Here is a 26,266-nt window from a genome sequence, read left to right on the forward strand (position 1 = left end):
CCACAACCTTGCCCCTCATTACCTCTCTCTCCACTTCAAAGGCCTCCACCAGATTCACTTCTTTGACCTTCAGTCACCTTCTCTTCTAATTCCTGTCCTGTGTACACCCCTCTCCCTGGAAAATTCCTCGTAATGTCTACACAGAGCCTTATCTTGTTTCTCGGAAGAGTCTCATAATGCTTCACATAGAATGAGTTTGAAAATGCAGCAACTGTAGGCAAATGTCTGACAGATCTGACATCAGTTTTTGGTGCAGTTGGTTGAGGGAGGAATGTTGGCCAAGGCACAGCAGAATTCCCTGTTCTTCTTCCAATGGTGCCACAGTCACTGGAGCCACTCAACAGACAGATTTAACATCTCATCTGAGAGTCGGCACCTCCGTCTGTGCAGCGCTCCCTCAGTACTGACCCTCCGACAGTGCAGCATTCCCTCAGTACTGACCCTCCGACAGTGCAGCGCTCCCTCAGTACTGACCCTCCGACAGTGCAGCACTCCCTCAGTACTGACCCTCCGACAGTGCAGCGCTCCCTCAGTACTGACCCTCCGACAGTGCAGCGCTCTCTCAGTACTGACCCTCCGACAGTGCAGCGCTCCCTCAGTACTGACCCTCCGACAGTGCAGCGCTCCCTCAGTACTGACCCTCCGACAGTACAGCGCTCCCTCAGTACTGACCCTCCGACAGTGCAGCGCTCCCTCAGTACTGACCCTCCGACAGTGCAGCACTCCCTCAGTACTGACTCTGCGACAGTGCAGCGCTCCCTCAGTACTGACCCTCCGACAGTGCAGCGCTCCCTCAGTACTGACCCTCCGACAGTGCAGCACTCCCTCAGTACTGACCCTCCGACAGTGCAGCACTCTCTCAGTACTGACCCTCCGACAGTGCAGCGCTCCCTCGTTACTGACCCTCTGACAGTGCAGCATTCCCTCAGTACTGACCCTCGGACAGTGCAGCACTCCCTCAGTACTGACCCTCCGACAGTGCAGCGCTCCCTCAGTACTGACCCTCCGACAGTGCCGTGGTCCCTCAGTACTGACCCTCCGACAGTGCAGCGCTCTCTCAGTACTGACCCTCCGACAGTGCAGCGCTCCCTCAGTACTGACCCTCCGACAGTGCCGTGGTCCCTCAGTACTGACCCTCCGACAGTGCAGCGCTCCCTCAGTACTGACCCTCCGACAGTGCAGCGCTCTCTCAGTACTGACCCTCCGACAGTGCAGCACTCCCTCAGTACTGACCCTCCGACAGTGCAGCGCTCCCTCAGTACTGACCCTCCGACAGTGCCGTGGTCCCTCAGTACTGACCCTCCGACAGTGCAGCGCTCCCTCAGTACTGACCCTCCGACAGTGCCGTGGTCCCTCAGTACTGACCCTCCGACAGTGCAGCGCTCTCTCAGTACTGACCCTCCGACAGTGCAGCGCTCCCTCAGTACTGACCCTCCGACAGTGCCGTGGTCCCTCAGTACTGACCCTCCGACAGTGCAGCGCTCCCTCAGTACTGACCCTCCAACAGTGCAGCGCTCTCTCAGTACTGACCCTCCGACAGTGCAGCGCTCCCTCAGTACTGACCCTCCGACAGTGCCAGCCTGGATTATGGGCTCAAGTGTCAGGAGAGGGGCTTGAACCACGGCCTTCTGACTCGGAGGCGAGAGAGTGCTACCTCACTGAGAAAAGCTACTGCGCGGAAGGCAAATTTTGCCAATTGTTTGATGTTAGTGAATTGGCCTCTTTCATTTCCGCACAGACGTGACCGAGTGGACCTCCTGGTTCAACATCGACCACCCTGGCGGTAACGGAGACTTCGAGCGGTTGGAAGCCATCCGCTTCTACTACCGGGAGCGGGTGTGCGCACGGCCCGTGTCCATCGAGGCACGCACGACAGAATGGGTGAAGTCCGAGGAAACCGGAGAGGTGGTCCATCACAGCCCAGACAAGGGGTTCTGGTGCATCAACAAGGAACAGGCCGAAGGCAGGATTTGCTCGAATTACCATGTCCGATTCCAGTGCCCTGTCGGTAGGTGGGACATTTTCTTTTCCCCCGGTGACCTCGCCAACATTCCTTGCTCCATAATTTCTTTCTCCCGCTTCTCTTCATCTGCCTGATACCTCGGCAGCTGACTGTAAATCCCTTGGGGTGATGCCAGTTTGTCAAGGTCAGAAGATACCAGCGGGAAGTGACTGGCTTTCTCTCTCTGTTTTTACACGTAAAAAAAAATTCTACTTGTTCATTGATGAATATAATGTAAATATGATATTTGAGCCAGTGTATATACTTTACATGCGTGACACTTTGAGGTGTGACACTTTGAGGTGTGACACTTTACACTTGAAAGTGCGACACTTAGATGTGACATTTTCAAGTGCGACACTATGAGCTATGATGGGTAAACCCGACATGACATTTGACTACATGTATAAATAGGTATATACTAGGGACCAGTGATAATAAAGTCCCTTTTATCAAGGTTGCCGTGACCAATTCATCCTGTGAGTTTCTGACTTGGTTTATTCTCCACACGCTGTCACTTCCCCGGCAGGTAGCGCCTGTAGAACTTGCGTTGAACTTGTGCTTATTTCACCGTCTCTTTCTGAACACCATTCTCAGTTGAAACCTACTGGTCGCACTGGTCAGAATGGAGCTCGTGTACGGCGACAGCTTGTGGAGGAGCAGGTATCCAAGCCCGACAGCGCACCTGCACGAGCAACATGCGTTTCCGCTTCATCGTGATTCCGAAATGCAAGGGGAAGGGTATCGAGCGGCAAGCTTGCAGCACACCACCGTGCCAAGGTAAGAGTCAAACACCGCCACCAAGCCAATATAAGAATTAAACACCGCCACCATGCCAATATAAGAGTTAAACACCGCCACCATGCCAATATAAGGGTTAAACACCACCACTGTGCCAATATAAGGGTTAAACACCACCACTGTGCCAATATAAGGGTTAAACACCGCCACCGTGCCAATATGAGGGTTAAACACCGCCACCGTGCCAATATAAAGGTTAAACACCGCCACCGTGCCAATATAAGGGTTAAACACCGCCACCGTGCCAATATAAGGGTTAAACACCGCCACCGTGCCAATATAAGGGTTAAACACCGCCACCGTGCCAATATAAAGGTTAAACACCGCCACCGTGCCAATATAAGGGTTAAACACCGCCACCGTGCCAATATAAAGGTTAAACACCGCCACCGTGCCAATATAAGGGTTAAACACCGCCACCGTGCCAAGAAACGGTTCATCGACACAGGAAAGAGATTAAAAAATGAAGGATCCCTCTGATGTAGAGCCTCGTGCGGCTGTTAGGAACAGGAGGGTGCCATTCATTCCCTCGAGCCTGTTCCACCATTCAATGGTTGATCTGTATCTCAACTCCATCTACTCGCCTTGGACCCGTATCCCTTAATCCCCTTTGCCTAACGAAAATCTATCAACCTCAGTTTTGAAATTTAAAATTGACCCCCAGCCTCAACAGCTTTTTGGGGGAGAGAGTTCCAGATTTCCACTCCCCTTTGTGTGAGAAAGTACTTCCTGACATCACCCCTGAACGGCCTGGCTCTAATTTTAAGGTTACTCCCCCTTTGTCTGGACTCCCCCCACCAGAGGAAATAGTTTCTCTGTATCTACTCTATTGAATTCCTTTAATCATCTTAAACGCCTCAATTGGATCATCCCTTAATCTTCTATATTCAAGGGAATACAAGCCGAGTCTGTGCAACCTGTCTTCATAATTTAACCCTTTTGGTCCCATGTGAAGTTTTACGTGAGTTCACCTAGTGCAGACTAAGGTAAAGAGGCCGTGAGTAATTCAGTCACTTCAGAGCCGAGAAAAACCAATCGGAATATTTTCTGAATGGTGAGATACTAGGAACTGCGGAGGAGCAAAGGGATTTAGGTGTCCATGTACAGGAATCACTAAATGCCAGTAGACAGCTACAAAAAGTAATCAAAAACGTAATGGGATGTTGGCCTTTATCTCAAGGGGGGTTGGAATACAACGGGTGGAAGTGATGCTTCAGCTGTACAGAGCCTTGGTCAGACCCCCATCTGGAGATACTGCGTTCAGTTCTGGACACCGAACCTCAGGAAGGATATGTTGGCCTCGGAGGGGGTGCAGCGCAGATTCACTGGAATGATACCGGGGCTTAAAGGGCTTACAGAAGGAGGCCATTTGGCCCATCATGTCTGTGTCAGTTCTTTGTCAGAGCAATCCAGATCCAAATCCACGGCCCTGCTCTCGCCCCATAGTCTTGCGCTGCTTCGAATGTTTATGCACTTTTCCCCTTAAATGGAATGTGTCCTGTCGCAAACTCACTGAAAAAGGACGTTACTCTGATCATCCTGCTCCAAAGCCGTTCTCCAACGGAGAGAGATTCCCAGAGCAGGAGCCCCTCGCTCCCCGATGTACAGTGTTAGCGTGACCTGCTGGTTTTAAACAATTTACTGATTCTGCTTTACCCCCTCTACCCCACCCCCACTCTGATTTTCAAGAGGCCCATTGGACAGATTGGGGGCCCTGGACGGAATGTTCCGTCACGTGCGGGGATGGTCACACCCTGCGTCGCCGAAGCTGCGTCCGAACCCCGGACAGGCAGACCTGCATCGGACGTCCGGTCAAAGTCCAAAAATGCACCAGAGCACCTTGCCCAGGTAAAGAAGCTCATCAGAACGAGATCAAGAATGTCGTCAGAAAAGGCCATTAAAGAAAGAACTTGCATTTCTACAGAGCCTTTCACAACCTCAGGACGTCCCAAAGTGCTTTACAGCCAATGAAGTACTTTTTTGAAGTGTAGTGATGTAGGGAAACGCGGCAGCCAATTTGCACACAGCAAGATCCCACAAACAGCAATGTGATAATGACCAGATCATCTGGGTTTTTTTTGGTGATGTTGGTTGAGGGATAAATATTGGCCCCAGGACACCAGGGAGAACTCCCCTGCTCCTCTTCCATTAGTGGCCGTGGGATCTATTTACATCCACCTAAGAGGGCAGATGGGGCCTCGGTTTAACATCTCATCTGAGAGACGGCAGCTCCGACGGTGCAGCACTCCCTCAGTACTGCACTGGGAGTATCAGCCTGGATTTTGTCCTCAAGTCTCTGGAGTGGGGTTAATGAACCCGCGACCTTCATGACTCAGAGGCAAGAGTGCTAACCACTGAGCCACGGCTGACACAAGAGGCTTGCCAGACGCCAATGTGAGAAGACGCTGCCCCTTTAATTGAGCCAGCTGCCCGTTAAATCAAATAACAAGGTACTGCTACCCCTCAGAGAGTGTGAAATCTGCTCGTTCTCTGATTAAAATTAAATTACACCTCAGACAGAGGAGCAGACTCTAATTATACAGTATTCCTACCTCACGATAAACATTGTATTCCTGCCTGACAGTGATATATTTGGAAATGTGTCTAATCCTGTCAGCACTGAAGGACTTTTAGCCTCCCCTTACTTTTGTTTCAGACACCCACTGGGGAAAAAAAATAAATATTTCTAGAAATTTCTACTGGTGATTGTTACAAAGAAAAAACTCGACAAACATGCAGAAATCAGAGGGACAATGTTCATATCAAAACATGTTTATTCTTTCTCTTATCTTAGGCCTTCTATTACCATCACCACAGGCTGCAGAATTCCCCGGTGAATAAGATTGGCAGTCGACCTACTCCCTCACGGGCTCTGCCAGGATGGGCGTGAGACCCTCACTGGGTAATTCGCTCTTTGCCCTTATCCGGAGCTCACTGCCGCGGTGCCCGAATTTCCTCTCGGGTTGCGCCAAATTCCTGGGCGTAACTCCACCGGCAGATCTGGCTGAGAAACGTCGGAGATCCCGGTCGTGCCGAGTCTCCGCCGTTTCTGGTCTCGGATGGAAAATGGAACATTTTAGTGAATTTTGTCCCTTTCAAATATTACAGCCCAGAAGGAGGCCATTCGGCCCATCGTGCCAGTGCCAGCCCTTTAAACTGACGTTAAACCGAGGCCCCGTCTGCCCTCTCAGGTGGATATAAAAGATCTCATGGCCACTATTTCAAAGAAGAGCAGGGTGGGGGAGTTCTCCCTGGTGTCCTGGCCAATATTTATCCCTCAACCAACATTACTAAAAACAGATGGTCTGGTCATTTATTTCATTGCTCTTTGTGGGATCTTGCTGTGTGCAAATTGGCTGCCGCGTTTCTCAACGTTACAACAGTGACTACAATTCAAAAAAAGTACTTCACTGGATGTAAAACGCTTTGGGACGTCCTGAGGTCATGAAAGGCGCTATATAAATGCAAGATCTTTCTTTTCTTTCTGTCTCTTATTTGTTTGGATTGGGAGAGGGAGGCGAAATGGGCACGATTTACGTCACAAACGAGCTGCACGGCGACCTTTGCACCGCGGGTGCAAGCCAACGGTTCGCCAAGCACTTTATTTCATCGCTTTGCCTCCCCCTTTAGGAGCAATGGTTTAACAAATAAGTTAAATTCATCTGAAATGATTACATTTTACGAATTAGCGAGTGTTGGAATGGACGTTGAGTGACGCAAGGGCAGGGCAACAGTCTGGAGGGAAGAAAATGTAGAGGAATCTGGTGAGTGCCAGAGTTTAGAGATCGTGGGGAAGATTGAGTTGGAATGTGTGTGTTTACGTGCGAACGCATTAGGTGAACACCTCCTGCCCGCTCGAAGGCTGGGCACGTGCGAAGTGGGGCCTTACTGTGTGTGTGCAAATCGGCGTGCCTTTACACGAGCAAACACAAGACTCAGACGTACAATTCAAGGGTACATCAGAGTCCTGACTGTACTAGCCAGGCTCAATTTTTTAAAATTCCCTCTTTGTAGAATCATGACAGATTCTGCTTGCAGTTAGTACATTTTTAATGTCTGCTTTTTAAATAGTAATTGTTACTGGGCAACCCACTCGAAAACCAGACTGTCCTGAGGGGCGCTGGAGCCTAATCCTCAAGTGAGTTGGAGTCAGGTCACTGAGGACAGTGCAGTGTGAACAGCGGGATGGGGAGGACAGCAATGTTAATAATACCCAATGGGGGATTGTTTCCTTGCAGTGTGTCAGTACGTGTGTGCAGAGGGCCACGTGAATGAAGAATGCAACGGCTGTGTATGTGACAGACACGTCTTACTGGGCACGGTCTGGTCCGCCGAGGGGGCGCCCCTCGCCCGGAGCAGGATAGCGATGGAGGAACAGCCGCACGCGACCTTAACAACAACCGACGAAAGCGGTTCGTTCAGGATCCCTGGTGTCTGCGCCAACAGCAAGGCTCGGCTACTGATCGAGAGGGCAAAGTTCGCCACCTCCGTATTTGAAGCAGTTCAGAACAGCACGGAGGCTTCAGTGGTCAAGGCGGTTCTTAGGAGAGCTGGTCAGTAACTATCTCACATGATCCATCTACGCATGGACAGTAAACCCTTTCGATAACACTGCTCAAAAGTCTTAGGAAAATGCAACGCAATGGGTCGTGAGACACAGCAGCAAGCATGGTGGGAGTTCAGCCCCTCGAGCCTGCTCTGCCATTCCAATTAGATCATGGCTGATCTGTACCTCAACCCCATTTACCCGCCTTTGCTCCATATCCCTCGATACCCTCACCCAACAAAAATCTGTCGATCTCGGTCGAATTCAGTTGACCTTTTGGTGAAGAGTTTTCCAGATTTCAACAACCCTTTGTGTGAACAAACAGTGAAAAATTAAAAACATAATCCCTGTATAATCTTGGCAACAGATACCGTATTGTGCCCTGCTGTTAAACATTCAGTAGAGTTGAGCTTTTAAATACAGGTGGTAGAAGGCAAGTACTACAGTGTCTTGGCAAAAGAACCAGGGGGGAGATGAGGAGAATTTTTTTTACGCAGCGAGTTGTTCTGATCTGGAATGCGCTGCCTGAAAGGGCGGTGGAAGCAGATTCATTAATAACTTTCAAAAAGGAATTGGATAAATACTTGAAAAGGAAAAAATTTGCAGGTCTATGGGGAAAGAGCAGGGAGCGGGACTAATGGGATAGCTCTTTCAAAGAGCCGGCACAGGCATGATGGGCTGAATGGTCTCCACCTGTACTGTATCATTCTATGATTCTGCTTCTCTAGACTCCAGTTTTAGAGAGATGGATCAAATGAGAAAACCCAAATTCAGACTGGACCTTGACTTTGGATCATCTGCTCGTGATCAAAGCCAATTCTGCGGTGCTCATGTGTTGGATGTGTGAGAATCTCGGGCCTTGTGTTTAATGATGGATGTAATTCTTCTGCAGCTTTGAAGGTTATGATCTCACCTGCCCTCACCACCTTTCCCTCTCCCCAACAGAAAAGCCGTACATAGTGAAACACCCAGAGACAAAGGTGCGACTTGAAGATCAGCAGGTGACCTTCTGCTGCAAGGCCACGGGATCTCCAGTACCTCTAGAATATTTCTGGTGAGGCGCTTTTTAACGATTTCTTTTCATTCCTTTGGCTCTCCAGAAGATAATCCACGTCCTTCTCGAGCTGGGAGATTTGGATGGTGTTGGTTTTGGGTGTCCGAGGCTCAACATCATCCAGGACAAAACAGTCTGCTTGATCGGCAGCCCATCCATCAGCTTAAATGTCCCTCCACCACCGGCGCACCGTGGCTGCAGTGTGTACTATCTACAGTGTGCACTGCAGCAAGTCGCTAAGGCTTCTTCAACTGCACCTCCCAAACCAGTGACCCCCACCACCTAGAAGGACAAGGGCAGCAGGTGCATGGGAACAACACCACTTCCAAGTTCCCCTCCGAGTCACACACCATCCTGACTTGGAAATATATCGGCCGTTCCTTCATCGTCACTGGATCAAAATACTGGAACTCCCTCCCTAACAGCAAGGGGGGAGAACCTTCACCACACGGACTGCAGCGGTTCAAGAAGAAGGCCCACCACCACCTTCTCACGGACCAACTAGTGATGGGCAATAAATGCCGGCCTTGCCAGCGGCGCCCACATCCCAAGAATGAATATTAAAAAAAATTCCGCAATTGACTGGCAGAATGTTGGTCCAAAGCAAGATGTGATGGACAATAGTTTCTTTCTCGGTCCTCAGAGGGAGTGGCTCCCTTTTTTTTTGTTTTAATTTGGTAGAGTTTTGAGCTCACAGAGATGTCAATGCTGAGGAATGGGAGACTTTTGCAACCTGTGTCTCCTTAAACCAGGTCAAGTACAGCACCAGTTAGACGCAGCATTAAGCTCCCTCCATTTTGTCTTTAGTGCAGCTTAACTTCAAAGCCTCACGAGAGCCATTCCTGTAGGTTCTATGTGTGAAATTGCTGATTTGACCCCACTATTGGGTAGTTTGCTACAGTTGTCTGGGTAAGAACTGGGTAGACTTTCCCCCAAACTCATTTAATTTTGGGCCCTTGAACTTAGCAGAGGGAGCCTGGGCTGGATCTCGGCCCAGGCCCCAGAGTTGAAAGGGCTCATTCGGAGCATAAACACGGCATTGACCTGTTGGGCCGAATGGCCTGTTTCTGTGCTGTAAAATTATATGTAATTCTATGCGATCTACAGAGTTTGCTGAAGCTGCTCAGTTCTTGATGTTATCCCATTTGGTAACCATGGTTACAATCAGACGAGTCTTTCCCAACTAAAGGAAACTGAGTCAGTGACCGACAGTTGAGGGACTGAAATCATTTACAACGTAGTTGAAAAGGCGAATCCTCTACCAACGCCTACAGCAGGGAACATGACTGATCCAGGACTGGGTTGCGTCACACACCTTGTGACACCTGGAATAGATGTAAGGAATCTTACAACACCAGGTTATAGTCCAACAGTTTTATTTGAAAATCACAAGCTTTCGGAGGCTTCCTCCTTCGTCAGGTGAGTGTGACTCACTTGACGAAGGAGAAAGCCTCCGAAAGCTTGTGATTTTCAAATAAAACTGTTGGACTATAACCCGGTGTTGTAAGATTCCTTACATTTGTCCACCCCAGTCCATCACCGGCATCTCCACACCTGGAATAGATGGCAGTGTAATCCCATCCTCCCAGGCTGATATCAGCCTGTCCCCCCTCCGTGTGGGTGTACCGAGGAGATGGTGAGTGAGGTTACTGAACCTGCCAGTGGGAAGACTGTACTTTGCCAGCCTGTGATGGAGACCCCTCAATCTAAAGGGTACAATCCCCACGTCTCTTATTCCGAATGTTGGTGACTCTTTGCGTTGGGACACAAATATGCCTGATCATTATTGTTATTTTATCACTGGATTTTCCTTCTCCCAATTTCTACCCTTGCTCTTTGATCCTTGTCCAGGTATCACAATGGGACACTGCTGGACACAAAGAACGAGGACAATTTAGTGCTGAAGGACCTGAAGCTGTGGCAGGGAGGAGAATACCACTGTAAAGTTACCAATGGGTTCGGCTCCATCAAATCAGCACCAGCAACCCTTACAGTTATAGGTGCGTTGACCAAGTGTCCGTAATCACGTGTACATTAAACAATCAGTCCTAGGACAGTCCTGTTATAAACACAGTCAGTGCTGGGACACTCGGTCCTGTTATACACACAGTCAGTGCTGCGACACTCAGTCCTGTTATACACACAGTCAGTGCTGGGACACTCAGTCCTGTTATACACACAGTCAGTGCTGGGACACTCAGTCCTGTTATACACACAGTCAGTGCTGGGACACTCAGTATTGTTATACACACAGTCAGTGCTGGGACACTCAGTCCTGTTGTACACACACAGTCAATGCTGGGACACTCAGTCCTGTTATACACACAGTCAGTGCTGGGACACTCAGTCCTGTTGTACACACAGTCAGTGCTGGGACACTCAGTCCTGTTGTACACACACAGTCAATGCTGGGACACTCAGTATTGTTACACACACAGTCAGTGCTGGGACACTCAGTATTGTTATACGGTCCCTACACGGTGAACTAGAAGTTAGCAGTCAGCTGCTGAGATCGGCTGGACTGTGAGAGCCTTATGCTTAAACTTACTGATGGTAGAAGCAGCTGGTTTGTGTAGCTTTGGTTCTGCGCTGGTGGTTCATTGGCCCCTCTGGCAGGTATTGTTCTGTTTCTTTAAATAATATCCTAAGATTGAAGCACTAAATTGTGTGAGTTAATGAGAGGCATTCAACACATTCTTCACACAAATGGCTTCACATTCTGTTACTGGAAGCATTTTTCCCCACCGCTTTGACAGCTGTGCAATTAATTTATAAATCACTGAATAGATTAGCTCAGACATGGTCTTATTACATTAATGTTTTGTTAATTTAACTTCTGAAAAATAACATATGCTCGGATCCGTGCCAACGCTGGGAGTCTGTACTTTATAAAGCTCAGCTCCACTGAGGTGAACATTCAACAAACGACAACTTGCATTTATACATCCAGTTATATATTTGTATGTCCAGTTCTGACGAAGGGTCATCGACCTGAAATGTTAACTCTGTTTCTTTCTCCACAGATGCTGCCTGACTTGCTGAGTATTTCCAGCATTATGTGTCAGATTTCCAGCATCTGCACTATTTTGCTTTTGATTTGGCATTTATATAGTGCCTTTAATGTAGTAAAATGTCCCAAGGCACTTTACAGGAGCGATTATCAAACAAAATTTGGCACCAAGCCACATAAGGTGATATTAGGACAGGTGACCAAAAGCTTGGTCAAAGAGATAGGTTTTAAGGAGCGTCTTAAAGGAGGAGAGAGCGATAGAGAGACAGAGAGGTTTAGGGAGGGAATTCCCAAGCTTAGGGCCTGGGCAGCTGAAGGCACGGCCGCCAATGGTGGAGTGATGAAAATAGGAGATGTGCAAAAGGCCAGAATTGGAGGAACGCAGAGATCTCGGAGGGTTGTAGGGCTGGAGGAGGTTACAGAACTAATTACAGAGATACATTTCAACAACTAAAAAAGAAAGTACTATTTTATCAATAATTACCATTGAGTGAATCATTTCAATGTTACATTTTTTTCTCCCCTCCTCTCCTAGAGCAGGGACCCCATGCTGCCGTTCAACACAGACCCAGGTGGCTATTCTTCATATATGAGACTAAGAAAAATGAGGGTACTGGAGGAATGGGCTTCGATGGGAGAGTTAGAGTACTAGAGGAATGGGCTTTAATAGTAGAGTTAGGGTACTAGAGGGATGGGCTTTAATAGGAGAGTTACGGTACTAGAGGGATGGGCTTTAATAGGAGAGTTAGGGTACCAGAGGGATGGGCTTTAATAGGAGAGTTACGGTACTAGAGGGATGGGCTTTAATGGGAGAGTTAGGGTACCAGAGGGATGGGCTTTAATAGGAGAGTTACGGTACTAGAGGGATGGGCTTTAATAGGAGAGTTAGGGTACCAGAGGGATGGGCTTTAATAGGAGAGTTACGGTACTAGAGGGATGGGCTTTAATGGGAGAGTTAGGGTACCAGAGGGATGGGCTTTAATAGGAGAGTTACGGTACTAGAGGGATGGGCTTTAATAGGAGAGTTACGGTACTAGAGGGATGGGCTTTAATAGGAGAGTTACGGTACTAGAGGGATGGGCTTTAATAGTAGAGTTAGAGTACCAGAGGGATGGGCTTTAATGGGAGAGTTAGGGTACTGGAGGGATGGGCTTTGATCATAGAATGATACAGCACAGAAGGAGGCCATTCATCCCATCGTGCCTGTGCTGGCTCTTTGAAAGGGCTATCCAATTAGTCCCACTCACCTCCACTTTCCCCACAGTCCTGTAATTTTTTCCCTTCAAGTATTTTTGAAAGTTACTATTGAATCTGCTTCCACCGCCCTTTCAGGCAGTGTATTCCAGATCATCACAACTCGCTGCGTAAAAAAAAATGTCCTCACGTCGCCTCTGGTTCTTTAGCCAGTCACCATAAATCCGTGCCCTCTGGTCACCGACCCTTCCACCACTGGAAACAGTTTCTCCCTATTTACCATCAAGACCCTTCATGATTTTGAACACCTCTATCAAATCTCCCCTTAACCTTTTCTGCTGTAAGGAGAACAACCCCAGTTTCACCAGTCTCTCCACATAACTGAAGTCCCTCATCCCTGGTACCATTCTAGTAAATCTCTTCTGCATCCTCTTCACATCTTTCCTAAAGTGTGGTGCCCAGAATTGGACACAATACTCCAGCTGAGGCCTAACCAGTGATTTATAACCAGTGTTTGATGAGAGGGTTAGGGTACAAGAGGGATGGGCTACAATGAGAGAGTGAGGGTTTTAGAGGGATGGGCTTTGATGGGAGAGTGAGGGTGCTAGTGGGATGGGCTTTGATGGGAGAGTGAGGGTGCTAGAGGGATGGGCTTTGATGGGAGGGTGAGGGGGTTAGAGGGATGGGCTTTGATGGGAGAGTGAGGGTGCTAGAGGGATGGGCTTTGATGGGAGGGTGAGGGTGCTAGAGGGATGGGCTTTGATGGGAGGGTGAGGGTACGAGAGGGATGAGCTTTGATGGGAGGGTGAGGGGGTTAGAGGGATGGGCTTTGATGGGAGGGTGAGGGTACGAGAGGGATGAGCTTTGATGGGAGGGTGAGGGGGTTAGAGGGATGGACTTTGATGGGAGAGTGAGGGTGCTAGAGGGATGGGCTTTGATGGGAGAATGAGGGTACTAGAGGGATGGGCTTTGATGGGAGAATGAGGGTACTAGAGGGATGAGCTTTGATGGGAGGGTGAGGGTGCTGGAGGGATGGGCTTTGATGGGAGGGTGAGGGTGATAGAGGGATGGGCTTTGATGGGAGGGTGAGGGTGCTAGAGGGATGGGCTTTGATGGGAGGGTGAGGGTGCTAGAGGGATGAGCTTTGATGGGAGGGTGAGGGCGATAGAGGGATGAGCTTTGATGGGAGAGTGAGGGTGATAGTTCAACCACAAACCTTTCTTCATTCGTGACTTTCCTTAAATCGCTATGTAGACCATGTCACAATGAGGTCATCATAACCAAAGCTGAACCTGTCCTGGCCCAGTAGCAGCACAAGTTCACCTTTCAACAGGCGTCACTGGATAGTGGTCAGGAGAAAGAAACTTACCTGACTTCTCTCCTCCCTAGCCCAGGGGTGCTGAGGCCAATTGTAGAGACCCAATGATGCCCAGCGGGAGATCAGCTAACTCAGCACAGACTAGGGGTGGAACTTGAGTCCTTCGTACTCTGACTGGTCCAGTGTCAGTCGTGGCTCAGTGGGTAGCACTCTCATCTCTGAGTCAGAAGGCTGTGGGTTCATAGTCTCACTCCAGAAACTTGAGCATAAAATCCAGGCTGACACTCCCAGTGCCAGTACTGAGGGAGTGCTGCACTGTCGGAGGTGCCATCTTTTGGGTGAGACATTAAACCGACGTCCAGTCTGCCCTCTCAGGTGGACATAAGCGACCCTACTATTTTGAAGAAGAGGTGGGGAGTTCTCCCTGGTGTCCTGGAGCCAATATTTATCCCTCAACCAATATCACTAAAAAAAAAACAGATGATCTGGTCATTATCTCATTGCTGTCTGTGGGATCTTGCTGTGTGCAAATTGGCTGCTGCATTTCCTACATTACAACAGTGACTACACTTCAAAGAAAAGGTACTTCATTTGCCGTAAAGCACTTTGGGACATCCTGAGGTGGTGAAAGGCGCTATATAAATGCAAGTCTTTCTTTTTTTTCTTTTCATGTCCAATTTTACATTGAAGACAGTCCAGAAAACCCTCCCGCCATATAGGACGAACCGCCCTATCGGCTGGTATAAAGGTGGTTATGGCCATGGAAGGAGTACTCACATTAGGCTATTAATCAGCCTGCAAATTTTTCCACCACTTCACACTATTCTCCAAGGGACTGCATGAGGCCCACACGTCAGGAGCTGATGGCACTAGTGCAGCAAATAACCTGATATAAAGGCAGTCGGTTACACTTCCCCTACTGAATCCCAGTTACTGGAGTAGGCATTAGGCTATGAGAAATCTGCCACTTCCTCATCGATCGATAGATTATTAAAAATCTTGTGTAAGGCCGGCACTTCCTGTTCACGAATCTTAGTTCTGGTTGTTAAAATGTTTAGTCGCGTTTTTCTCCCTCAGCTTTTCCCCCATTGTAAATTGCTATGTCAACACTTCCAATTCAACTGTCACGGCGTAGTTGCAGGTTGTGGTCACTAGGTGGCGCGGTGGAGTGAGTTTCTGAAGACTTTCTCCCAACTCTGACGCCATCTTGTATATTTTTTTAAAAAATGCCTTTTACTCACCAACCGAACGGGCATTTTACTGGTGGCGCAGTATAAATTTCCGGAATCTTCCCACACTACCCGCGGGGATCGAAGTTACGAGACATCGGCCCTCACTGTGGTTGTCTTCAGCTGCGCCCCGTTGCTATCCCACTTAATATACGGGGAAAACGAGACTGAAAAATGTCAAACATTGGTCGCTCATGTCTGGGTAGACAGAAGCATTACTGGCTCACCAGGTGTAATATTAATGAAGTGGCGAACTCCAGGCAGCCTGTCGCAATGACTTCATGGCCTCGGCTGGGATTTGGTCGCATGCTGGAGCAATTATGATATATTCCAGTGATTTATCGGGAATGCGCTGGCAGGGAGATGTGCATTCCTGGACAGCATAGAGCCCCTTTGTGCATATGGAACCATTTGCTTCATTTTTGTTTGTCTCAAGCCAGATGCTTGAACAGGACTCTCGCCATCGCAAACCAACCCCCCTCGCCCCTCTGTCCCCCTTTTACACGTGAATCTCTCAGCTTCAGGACTTTCCTCTTTCCCAATTTTCCCCCCTCGTCTCCTCTTGGTTCTCACTGGGGTACGGGTCCCTCCCCCAGCGCTAAAACAGATTATCTGGGGGTTATTATCATATTGCTGTTTTGTGGGATCTTGCTGTGCGCAAATTGGCTGCCGTGTTTCCTACATTACAACAGTGACTACACTTCAAAAGTACTTCATTGGCTGTAAAGCGCTTTGGGACGTTCTGAGGTTGTGAAAGGCGCTATATAAATGCAAGTTTTTCTTTCTTTCAATTGGATGTTAAAGATCCCATAACACTATTTGAAAAAGAGAAGGGAGTTGTCTCAGGCCAACATTTCCTCCCTCAACCAACAACACTAAAAACAGCTTCATTGAGCAATCATCTCATTGCTGTTTGTGGGATCTTGCTTTGTGCAAAATGGCTGCTATTTTGCCCATGTAAGAACAGTGAGTGTGCTTCAAAGAAATTCATTGTATGTGATGCACTTTGAGAGATTTCTGATTCCAAGTGGAAAACTATACTATAAATCATCTCTGCCTGATGTGTACCGTAGGTCATTTGCAAATTTAGGTGTGCATTAATCCTGACAGTACATCTCAAATTCAGCCTAAAATAAATCCACCCATTACTGCCCCACCATGAATCATTCTGTGCTGTAAATTCTGTGTAATTGCTTTGCTCGTGTATGCGAGTACTGACCAGAATACTAAATCTATATAATATATTAAAAATCTTGCATCTGTGAGCACTCCCTGTCAACTTTTTCCGTTGTAAATTCCTAAGTCCACATTTATAATGGGAACTGCCTATGCAAATTTGTCAGGTTGTAAATATACGCTCCCCGAGTGCAGCACCATCATTGCCAGGAGGTTGTAATCACAGCGAGACACATTTACACCGACAATTTAGGAACATGGGAACAGGAGGAGGCCATTCAGCCCTTTGAGCCTGTTCCGCCATTCAATTAGATCATGGCTGATCTGTATTTTAACTCCCTCTACCTGCCTTGGTTCCGTAACCCTTAATACCCTTGCCTAATAAAAATCTATCAATCTCAGTTTTTGAAATTGACTCCCCAGCCTCAACAGCATTTTGGGGGAGAGAGTTCCAGATTTCCACTCCCCCTTGTGTGAAGAAGTGCTTCCTGACATCACCCCATGAATGGTCTAGCACTAATTTTAAGGTTATGCCCCCTTGTATAATTTCCATTATAAATGTGGATATGGGAACTTAATGGAAGTACAGAAATGAGAACAGAATGTATGACTTTTAAATGAGGGCTGAATTGCATCAGCGTGCCCTGAGAAGGTGGTGGTGGGCCTTCTTCTGGAACCGCTGGTAATGATTTGATACAACTGAGCGTCTTGCTGGGCCACTTCAGAGTGGCAGGCAACCACGTCGGTGTGGGACTGGAGTCACATATAGGCCCAGACTGGGTAAGAACAGCAGGTTTCCTTCCCTAAAAGAAATTAGTAAACCAGTTGAGTTTTTACGATGATCCGACAGCTTCATGGTCACTTTTAGCCAGCGTTTTATTTCCAGATTTTTAAAAACTGAATTCAAATTCTCAAACTGCCCTGGTGGCATTTGAACTCGCCCTCTGAATTACTAGTCCAGTAAAATAACCACTACAGTATCGTTCCCTGCTCTGTGCTTTACCCTGCCACCCTCCTTCGCCCTAACACCCTCCTCTGCTCTCCTCTGCCCTCCTATCCACCTTTTCCCTGCTACCCTTCCTGTACCTCTTTCACCTTCTCACTTTCACTGCTGTCGCCTCTCTGGAGTTTAGTGAGGGTCCTTGGCGGGAACAGACACAGGCCGCAAAAACCAACTTAATCTTCGACCCTCGGCCGCCACCGGGAGACTTTCATTTCACTCGGAGCTGGACTTAATTCAGTGGCAGCTCCACGAACAGACAAGGATAAGAGCTATAACACTTGGGCTAATAATCACCTAGCAAAAGACATTTTTTTAACATAAATGTTGAGTCTGGCGACGGTTCAACCAGCCTTAGCCGCCTGTTAAAGTCCTCTGGCCCGTTTTGTTGACTAGCCGCGGGTTACGTTGCTGGACTGCAATTTACGGTGGAAGAGGTTCAAAGGAACCTACAGATTCTTTCACATTAATGTCTGCATAAAATTTCCCTGCAGATTCGCCAGCCAACTATATACAAGCAAAAGACCGTAAAAAAAAAAGCAACTTGTTTCAGGGTGTTGACAGATATACAGCTTCGTGCCAAAACAGAACAAAACGTCCTTGTAGAAAAACAGCCTGAAAAGTTAAATAACTCTTAAAAACTCGGAGGCAGATTGAGATGTTAACAGGAATACTGCTGGGTCTCAGTAACTGAGCTGATGTTTACTGAAAACATTTAAGGCATTCGTTAGGAATAAACACCTACAATATTAATGGCGTGTGATGCTCACAATCGTTTTTGCACCTTCGTGAGGGTAAGTAGTCATAGAGTCATAGAGTTATACAGCACGGATAGAGGCCCTTCGGCCCATCGTGTCCGCGCCGGCCATCAGTAGTGTGAGTGCTGATATCACAGTCACACCAAAGTATCAAAAAAGGGGAAGAAAGCCAGTCATTTCCTGCCGATTTTTCTAAACTTTGTTAATCTGGCCTCTCTCCAAGGCCGGGTGCTGGGGATTTACAAGGAGCCGTCAATCTACAGAGACTCCCCATACCAATGAGCTCCCAGTAGGATGTGCTGATCCAGGCCGCTTCTCCACAAGGAGTACTTGAGCTTTAAAGGGACAAACCGAGGTTAAACATAGCTCCATCTCATCTGTTAAATGTCATAGCCACGCTCCAGACCGCAAACTACACTTGAGCAATGCCACGGGAGATGAGGGACTGTGACAGAATTGTCAGAAGGTATAGATTTTGAGGTTGGCACAGTGAACCGGAGCATCAGTGCACTAGGTACCGAGGTGACGGTTCGCCATTAGAAAAAAGTTGGCTAGTCATCATCGTGTTTCAAAGAAGAAAGAACTTGCATTTATATAGCACCTTTCAGGACATCCCAAAGCATTTTACAGCCAATGAAATACTCTTTTTTTGAAGTGTAGTCACTGTTGTAATGTAGGAAGCATGGCCACCAATTTGCGCACAGCAAGAACCCACAAACAGCAATGTCCAGATAATGTGTTTTTAGTGATATTGGTTGAGGGATAAATATTGGCCCAGGACACTGGGGAGAACTCCCCCTGCTCTTCTTCGAAGTAGTACCGTGGAATCTTTTACATCTACCTGAGAGGGCAGACGGGGCCTCAGTTTAATGTCTCATCTGAAAGGCAGCCCCTCCGACAGTGCAGCACTCCCTCAGTACTGCACTGGGAGTGTCAGCCTGGATTGTGGGCTCAAGTCTCTGGAGTGGGACTTGAACCCATGACCTTCTGACTCAGAGGAGAGAATGCTACCCACTGATCCATAGCTGACATTGGCAGTGGTTGAGGTTAAATTAGGCATCGCTGGCAAGGTCGGCATTTATTGCCCATCCCTAGTTGCCCCTTGAGAAGGTGGTGATGGGCCTTCTTCTTGAACCGCAGCAGTCCGTGTGGTGAAGGTTCTCCCACAGTGCTGTTCGGTAGGGAGTTCCAGGATTTTGACCCTGCAACGATGAAGGAACGGCCGATATATGTCCAAGTCGGGATGGTGTGTGACTTGGAGGGGAACGTGCAGGTGGTGTTGTTCCCATGTGCCTGCTGCCCTTGTTGTTCTAGGTGGTGGAGGTCACGGGTTTGGGAGGTGCTGTCGAAGAAGCCTTGGCGAGTTGCTGCAATGCATCCTGTAGATGGGACACACTGCAGCCACGGTGTGCCAGTGGTGGAGGGAGTGGATGCAACTATGCCTTCAGGTGAAACCGATTGTATTTTGCTTAAACAGCGACACCAACTCCAACTTGCATTGATATGACATTGAAATAACAGTGTAAAGGTAGAATACGTTCCAAGGAGCTTCAGTACAAAAAGCACAGTCAAAGGAACATGGAAACATTAGGAACAGGAGGAGGCCATTTAACCTCTCGAGCCTGTTCTGCCATTCACGTAGATCATGGCCTGTTCTGCACCTCAACTCCATTTACCCGCCTTTGCTCATTACCCTTTGACACCCTTACCCAACAAAAATCTATCATTCTCAATCTTGAAAGCTCCAATGGTCCCACAGCCTTTTGGGGAGAGAGTCACAAATTTCTACTATCTGTCGCAGTGAGTAGTGAAATAGTGAGGGGATGGGTTTAGGGAAAGAGTTCGAGAGTGGGGCCGACAAAGCATCGATCACGGTGGGCTGGTACATCTTTTATTCAAAGAAGGACTGCGGGTGCTGTGGTTCAGTGGGTAGCACTCTCATCTCTAACTCAGAAGGTTGTGAGTTGAAGTCCCACTCCAGAGACTTGAGCACAAAAACTAGGCTGACACTCCAGTGCTGTCTTTAGGACTGAGGCCTCATCTGCCCTCTCGGGTGGATGTAAAAGATCCCAGGGCACTATTCGAAGAAGAGCAGGGGAGGTCTCCCCGGTGTCCTGGTCAATATTTGTCCTTGAACCAACATCACCAAAACAGATCATTGCTGTTTGTGGGATCTTGCTGTGTGCAAATTGGCTGCTGCGTTTCCTACATTACGACAGTGACTACACTTCAAAAAGTACTTCATGGGCTTTTGGACATCCTGAGGTTGTGAAAGACGCTATATAAATGCAAGTTCTTTCTTTTGTGGACCATTGGGTCTGAAAATTCAGATTCACAATCAGTGTTTTGGAGGCTGATTCCCCTCTCCGCCCCCCCCAACGCCACATGCCACCCGACCGTGAAGCAGAGACGGTGAGGTGCGCAGGGTCCTGAGGTTTGTCAATCTAGGATGAAGGAAAGAATGCCGGAAAGTCTTGCCTATGTGTGGCGTTTTATCATGTGTCTCAGAAACATCTCGAAGCACTTCATGTACAGTAGACGACTTTGAAAAGCAGCGACTGTTGTTACCTAGGCAAAGAGCTGTACTGGTTGCCACGTATAGAATCATAGAATCACAGAAGTTTACAACATGGAAACAGGCCCTTCGGCCCAACATGTCCATGTCGCCCAGTTTATACCACTAAGCTAGTCCCAATTGCCTGCACTTGGCCCATATCCCTCTATACCCATCTTACGTGAAATGACAATGTAATTTCATACAGGTTTTTCTCTGACCAGTAATTCCAGTGAATCGTAGAATACTACAGCACAGAGGGAGGCCATTCAGCCCATTGTGCCTGTGTCAGCTCTTTGAAAGAGCAATCCAATTAGTCCCACTTCCCCTGCTCTTTCCCCATAGCCCTGCAAAATTTTCCTTTTCAAGTATATAGAATCTTGCAGCACAGAAGGAGGCCATTCGACCCGCCATGCTTGTGCCGGCTCTTTGAAAGAGGTCCTTTTGAAAGTTACTACTGAATTTGCTTTCAGGCAGTGCATTCCAAATCATAACAACTCGCGGTATAAAAAGAATTCTCCTCATTTTCATCTGGTTCTTTTGCCAATTACCTTAAATCTGTGTCCTATGGTTACTGACCCTTCTGCCACTGGAAACAGTTTCTCCTTATTTATTCTATCAAAACCCTTCATAATTTTGAACACCTCCATTAAATCTCCACTTAACCTCTGGTTTAAGGAGAACAATCCCACTTTCCAAAGTTTCTCCACATAACAGAAGTGAAATTGTAAATACGAACGCAATTCTGATCTGACTAGGAATACCAACCGTGTACACAGTTACCATGTCACTGCTCACTGCGCCTATTTTTTCTCCAGTGGTTCCTTTGTCCTGTAATCTTATTTTTGTGTTTCTGTTTCTCTTTTTTTCTTTAGCCAAAGGACAACCAAACTGTATCTCAGAACCACTGGAGCATTTCATCAGATTGCCGGGGAACTGCTTTCAGACGGATACCAACTCATTCCACTACAATGTTAGGAAGTGTCCCGACACCAGGTGTGTCGGGGACCTGAACTTTGACCTCCACTGCAAGGACAGTACCACCTACTGCTGTGGAGTGAAGCGGATGAAACTCGAAGAGATCAGGTGCCAGGGATACACCCTTCCCGTGAAGGTGGTAGCAAGATGCGGCTGCAAGAAGTGCGTAGAGCCCAAAGTATTAGTCAGAGGGAGGGCAGTGGCTGCGGATAATGGGGAGCCGCTCCGATTCGGACAGATCTTCATTGGCAATGTGAGTGTTGGCCTGACAGGCTATTTGGGGACCTTCACCATTCAGGTTCCTCAAGAAACGGAAAGGCTTGTTGTCCAATTTATCGACAGGCAGAACAAGTTTGTGGATACCGTTAAAGTCTTTCCTTTCGACAAGAAAAGTGGCGCAGTGTACTTTGAGGTTAAGCTAATGAGGAAATCAGAGCCAATAGAAATTGACTCCACCAAAGGCATCGCCATACCCCTGGGAGAAATGGAGGGGGAGGATGCCATTGGGGAGATAGAAATTCCACCCAATTCGTTCCGCAGAAGCAACGGGGAGATCTACAGTGGGAAAGTCAAGGCCAGTGTGACCTTTCTGGATCCTAGGAACATCACCCTAGCCGCTGCTGCATCCAGCGACCTGAACTTTGTGGATGAAGAGGGGGACGTCCTACCGCTGAGGACCTACGGCATGTTCTCAGCGGACTTCCGGGAGGAAATATCCAACGAGGCTCTTGAAGCCGCCCGAGTCAAGGTCTACCTCGACACCGCAAGCGTCAAGATGCCGGAACACGTGCAGAAGATGAAACTGTGGTCCTTGAACCCGGAGACCGGTTTCTGGGAGGAAGAGAGCCTCTTTCACGTTGAGAAGAGAAGCCGTAACAAACGGGAGGAGAGGACGTTTTTGATCGGCAATATGGAGATCCGGGAGCGTCGGCTCTTTAACCTGGACGTTCCGGAAAACCGGCGTTGCTACGTGAAAGTAAGAGCCTACATGAGCGAGAAGTTCTTGTCCAGCGAACAACTAGAGGGAGTTGTGATATCTCTGATTAACCTGGAACCTTTGCCCGGCTATACAGCCAATCCTCGGGCATGGGGGCGATTTGACAGCGTAATAACAGGGCCCAACGGGGCCTGCCTTCCAGCCTTTTGCGATGCTGTGAGGCCGGACGCCTACACCGCCTATGTCACGGCCACCCTTGGCGCAGAGGAGCTGGAAGCAGCGGCCTCAAGTCCTAAAATGAACCCTAACATAATTGGCGTGTCTCAGCCCTACCTGGACAAACTTGAGTACAAGAGGACTGACCATGAGGATGAAAAGCTGAAGAAAACGGCCTTCAAAATTAATCTCGCAAAGCCCAATGAAAATAACATTGACGAGACTGACGGCCCAATATATGCGTACCAGAACGTAAAGGACTGTGAAGATGCCCCGTTCTCAGCCAATCATTTCAGATTCTACAAAGTGGAAAAGGACAAATACGAATACAATGTGGTGCCCTATGATGAAAATTACTTGACCAGCTGGACCGAAGACTACCTCTCCTGGTGGCCCAATCCTCAAGTGTTCCGGGCGTGCTACATTAAGGTCAAAGTCAATGGGCCACAGGAAGTCATGGTGAGGTCACGCAACACTGGCAGCACTCACCCCGAGACCGCGGGGCAGCTGTACGGCATCCGTGACGCGCGCAGTGTCCGCGATATGGTCACCCACAACATTTCAGCCGCTTGCGTCGAGTTCAAGTGCGGTGGCATGCTGTTTGACCAAAGCACAGTTGACCGCACTCTGGTGACGGTGATTCCCCAGGGCAGCTGCCGTCGCACCGGGATTAATAATCTTCTGCAGGAATACTTACGTAGGCATCCACCCTCGGCCCTGAACAATGACACGTCAGCTTTCAGCATGCTGGCCCCCGTCGACCCCTTGGGCCACAATTATGGAATCTACACCGTGACTGATCAAAACCCGAGGCTGGCTAAGGAGATCGCCATTGGCCGATGCTTCGATGGCACCTCGGATGGCTTTTCCCGAGAAATGAAGGTTGAGCTCGGCAACGCTTTGACCTTCAGTTGTCAGGAGAAGCTTGTGACCACTCAGAGCCTCTTCCAGCGAATCCAGACTTCTCCAGCCGAGACCCTGACGGAGATTGGGGTGGAAATGAGGAGACTGACACAAATTCAACCCGCACAATCTCAAATTGTAGCCTACCCCTCGGGGCAAAGAAATCGCAGGGTCCGGGTAAGCAACAGAAACGTAAGAAGAAATGGACTTTCCAGACAGTAGATTGGAACGGACTTTCCTTGATCCCGAAATCATAGGTATATTGTAAAATCTGTACATAGTGAACTCTATAGTGATAACAGCTGAATTCTTGTTTTCTAAGGGACATTTTTTGATATGGTGGGTCAACAAGTGGGAATTCTTAAGCAATGTACACAGTCAAGGAAGGCCACATTCAGCTATGTAACATGGACATTTGGTGAGGCACATTAGTGTACTGACCTTTCACCTCTGGGACTCAGGACCGAATGCAGCCCAAACTGATGGGATGAAAGTCTCCCCTCCCTGTTGACTACAGGGTCCGAAGTAACATGAACCCTGTGGAGTCTCAAGCCAGTTCCTAGTGGATGTGAGCTGATAGCACGAAACTACCCACAATTTGGCCCACTTGCTTGGAGAGTTCAAAAGTATGGTCAGTGTGGGGAATGTTCCTCCTGATGCTACAATCATGATATGTTGTTCGGACAGAGTAGAGGGAGCTTTACTGAAGGGGTACGGTATTATTGTGGTTATGTTACTGGACTCATAATCAAGCGGCTTGGACTAGTAATCCAGTAGAACGTGAGTTCAAATCCCACCATGGCAGTTTGAGGATTTGAATTCAGTTTTTTAAAAATTTGGAAATAAAAGGCTGGTATCGGTATGAGTGACCACGAAGCTGTCGGATTGTCGTAAAAACCCAACTGATTCATTGGTGCCCTTTAAGGGAAGGAAACCTGCCGTCCTTACCCAGTCTGGGCCTAAATGTGACTCCAGTCCCCCACCAATGGGGTTGGCTCTTAACTGCCCTCTGAGGTGGCCTAGCAAACCACTCAGTTGCAACTGAGGATGGGCAATAAGTGCCAGCCTTGCCAGCGACGCCCACATCCAAAGAATGAATAAATAAAACTGTAAACCCTGTTGACAAAAGTGGGCAAAATATTTCGCATTCTCTGGCACTGACATTGATGAGTGGTGGGGTGGGTGGGGGAGGGGGGGCACGGAAGCAAGTACTTTTGCTGACATGAAGTAGACGTTCCGTTCTTTTCAAGATGCAATTGTAAAACTGCAGGGTGCTCCACTTAGGAAATAATCCAATTTAGCTAAACTCCTTTTAAAAGAGCAGAGAGACTAATATAAAACAAAACCTGTACGAGATGTCCCCTTTTTGTCGGAAGTTTCTACTTACTGCTCAGAAGTTTGACTACACACTTATCTCATTAACCAATCTAATTACAGAGCTGATAACATAGAGTGAAATGCAGCCGGTGAATCAGGGCACATCTGGAGTAATGACTGGATCGTACGTAGTCCCTAGCCTTGTTCTGAATTGAACTGTCCTTGGAATGGGGCTCCCCTCCAGTTGGATCGGAACCTGACGCCAGTAATACTGTCACTTTTGCGTTGCTGCGCAATGGGAACTATTTCATTGTGACACAAAAGTAGCAGTATAACTTCACCCTCAAACTGAACTGGGGCTCCTGAAGAGCTCTGGACCTATGGTTCCCAAAGCTCTCCACCACAGGGAGTTTTCTTCGCTTTATGTCTGGGTCTGTTGTAGACTAATTGAGAAGAGATTGATTGCCGTGGTTAGTCAACGACTCCATTATCGTTGTATCATGCAATTACCAGGATGGTAGAAGGCGAACTAGATGGACCTTAGTTTTTTTTCGTCCAGCAATTCCAATGGTTTCTGATCCAGCTCCTACCAGTGGAAATCTGGAAATAGAAAGCTGGTATCAGTAAAAGTGACCATGAAGCTGTTGGATTGTCGGAAAAATCCAACTTGTTCACTAATGTCCTTTAGGGAATGAAACTTGCCATCCTAACCCGGTGTGTCTTCTAGCCCAACACCGTGGTTGACTTTTAACTGCCCTCTGGAGGGGCCTAGCAAGCCATTCAGTTGCATCAAACCACTACTTGGGCAACTAGGGATGGGCAATAAATGCTGGGTTTGCCAGTGACGCCTATATTCCGAGAATGCATTAAAAACAAAACTATGAAAGCGCGAAAGAATGGTCAGTCTTGAAAGGGTTAATCTAATCAGGATTGGAATTGGTTCTCCCATAGTCCAACTCAACTCATTCCTTCACCTGACCTCAAATAAGAACACTTTCCTTTCCTTCTACAATCTGCAGGCAATCAAACCCAGTCTTGGCATCTCTCAGTCACTACCTTTTGTGTCCTACATTACAACAATGACAACGCTTCAAAAGTACGTCATTGCCTGTAAAACACTTTGGGACGTCCCGAGGTTGTGAATGACGCAATATAAATCCAAATTCTTTCTTTGATTACTCTCATCTTCTCTCCTGCTCTTAACAGCCATGGGCCTTGGCCCTTCACCGAGGTTTACTCAATGTGAATATGAATGAAAAAAATCCACCCAGCA

General features: G+C 48.0%; 1 protein-coding gene across 1 annotated transcript in view; it reads left to right on the top strand.

Annotated features, from left to right (window-relative positions):
- The window catches only part of cilp2 (cartilage intermediate layer protein 2), a 51,945-nt gene extending 27,407 nt beyond the window's left edge, over nt 1-24,538 (top strand). The window contains exons 5-11 of the mRNA XM_067968638.1: nt 1,739-2,008; nt 2,600-2,782; nt 4,493-4,651; nt 7,042-7,356; nt 8,295-8,403; nt 10,255-10,403; nt 21,518-24,538. Coding sequence (XP_067824739.1) covers nt 1,739-2,008; nt 2,600-2,782; nt 4,493-4,651; nt 7,042-7,356; nt 8,295-8,403; nt 10,255-10,403; nt 21,518-23,898 — 3,566 coding nt within the window. The 3' untranslated portion in view covers nt 23,899-24,538. The remainder of the gene's footprint in view (nt 1-1,738; nt 2,009-2,599; nt 2,783-4,492; nt 4,652-7,041; nt 7,357-8,294; nt 8,404-10,254; nt 10,404-21,517) is intronic.
- The last annotated feature ends 1,728 nt before the right edge of the window (nt 24,539-26,266 follow it).

The sequence above is a fragment of the Heptranchias perlo genome, chromosome 29, assembly GCF_035084215.1.
Source record: "Heptranchias perlo isolate sHepPer1 chromosome 29, sHepPer1.hap1, whole genome shotgun sequence".
Taxonomy (NCBI): domain Eukaryota; kingdom Metazoa; phylum Chordata; class Chondrichthyes; order Hexanchiformes; family Hexanchidae; genus Heptranchias; species Heptranchias perlo.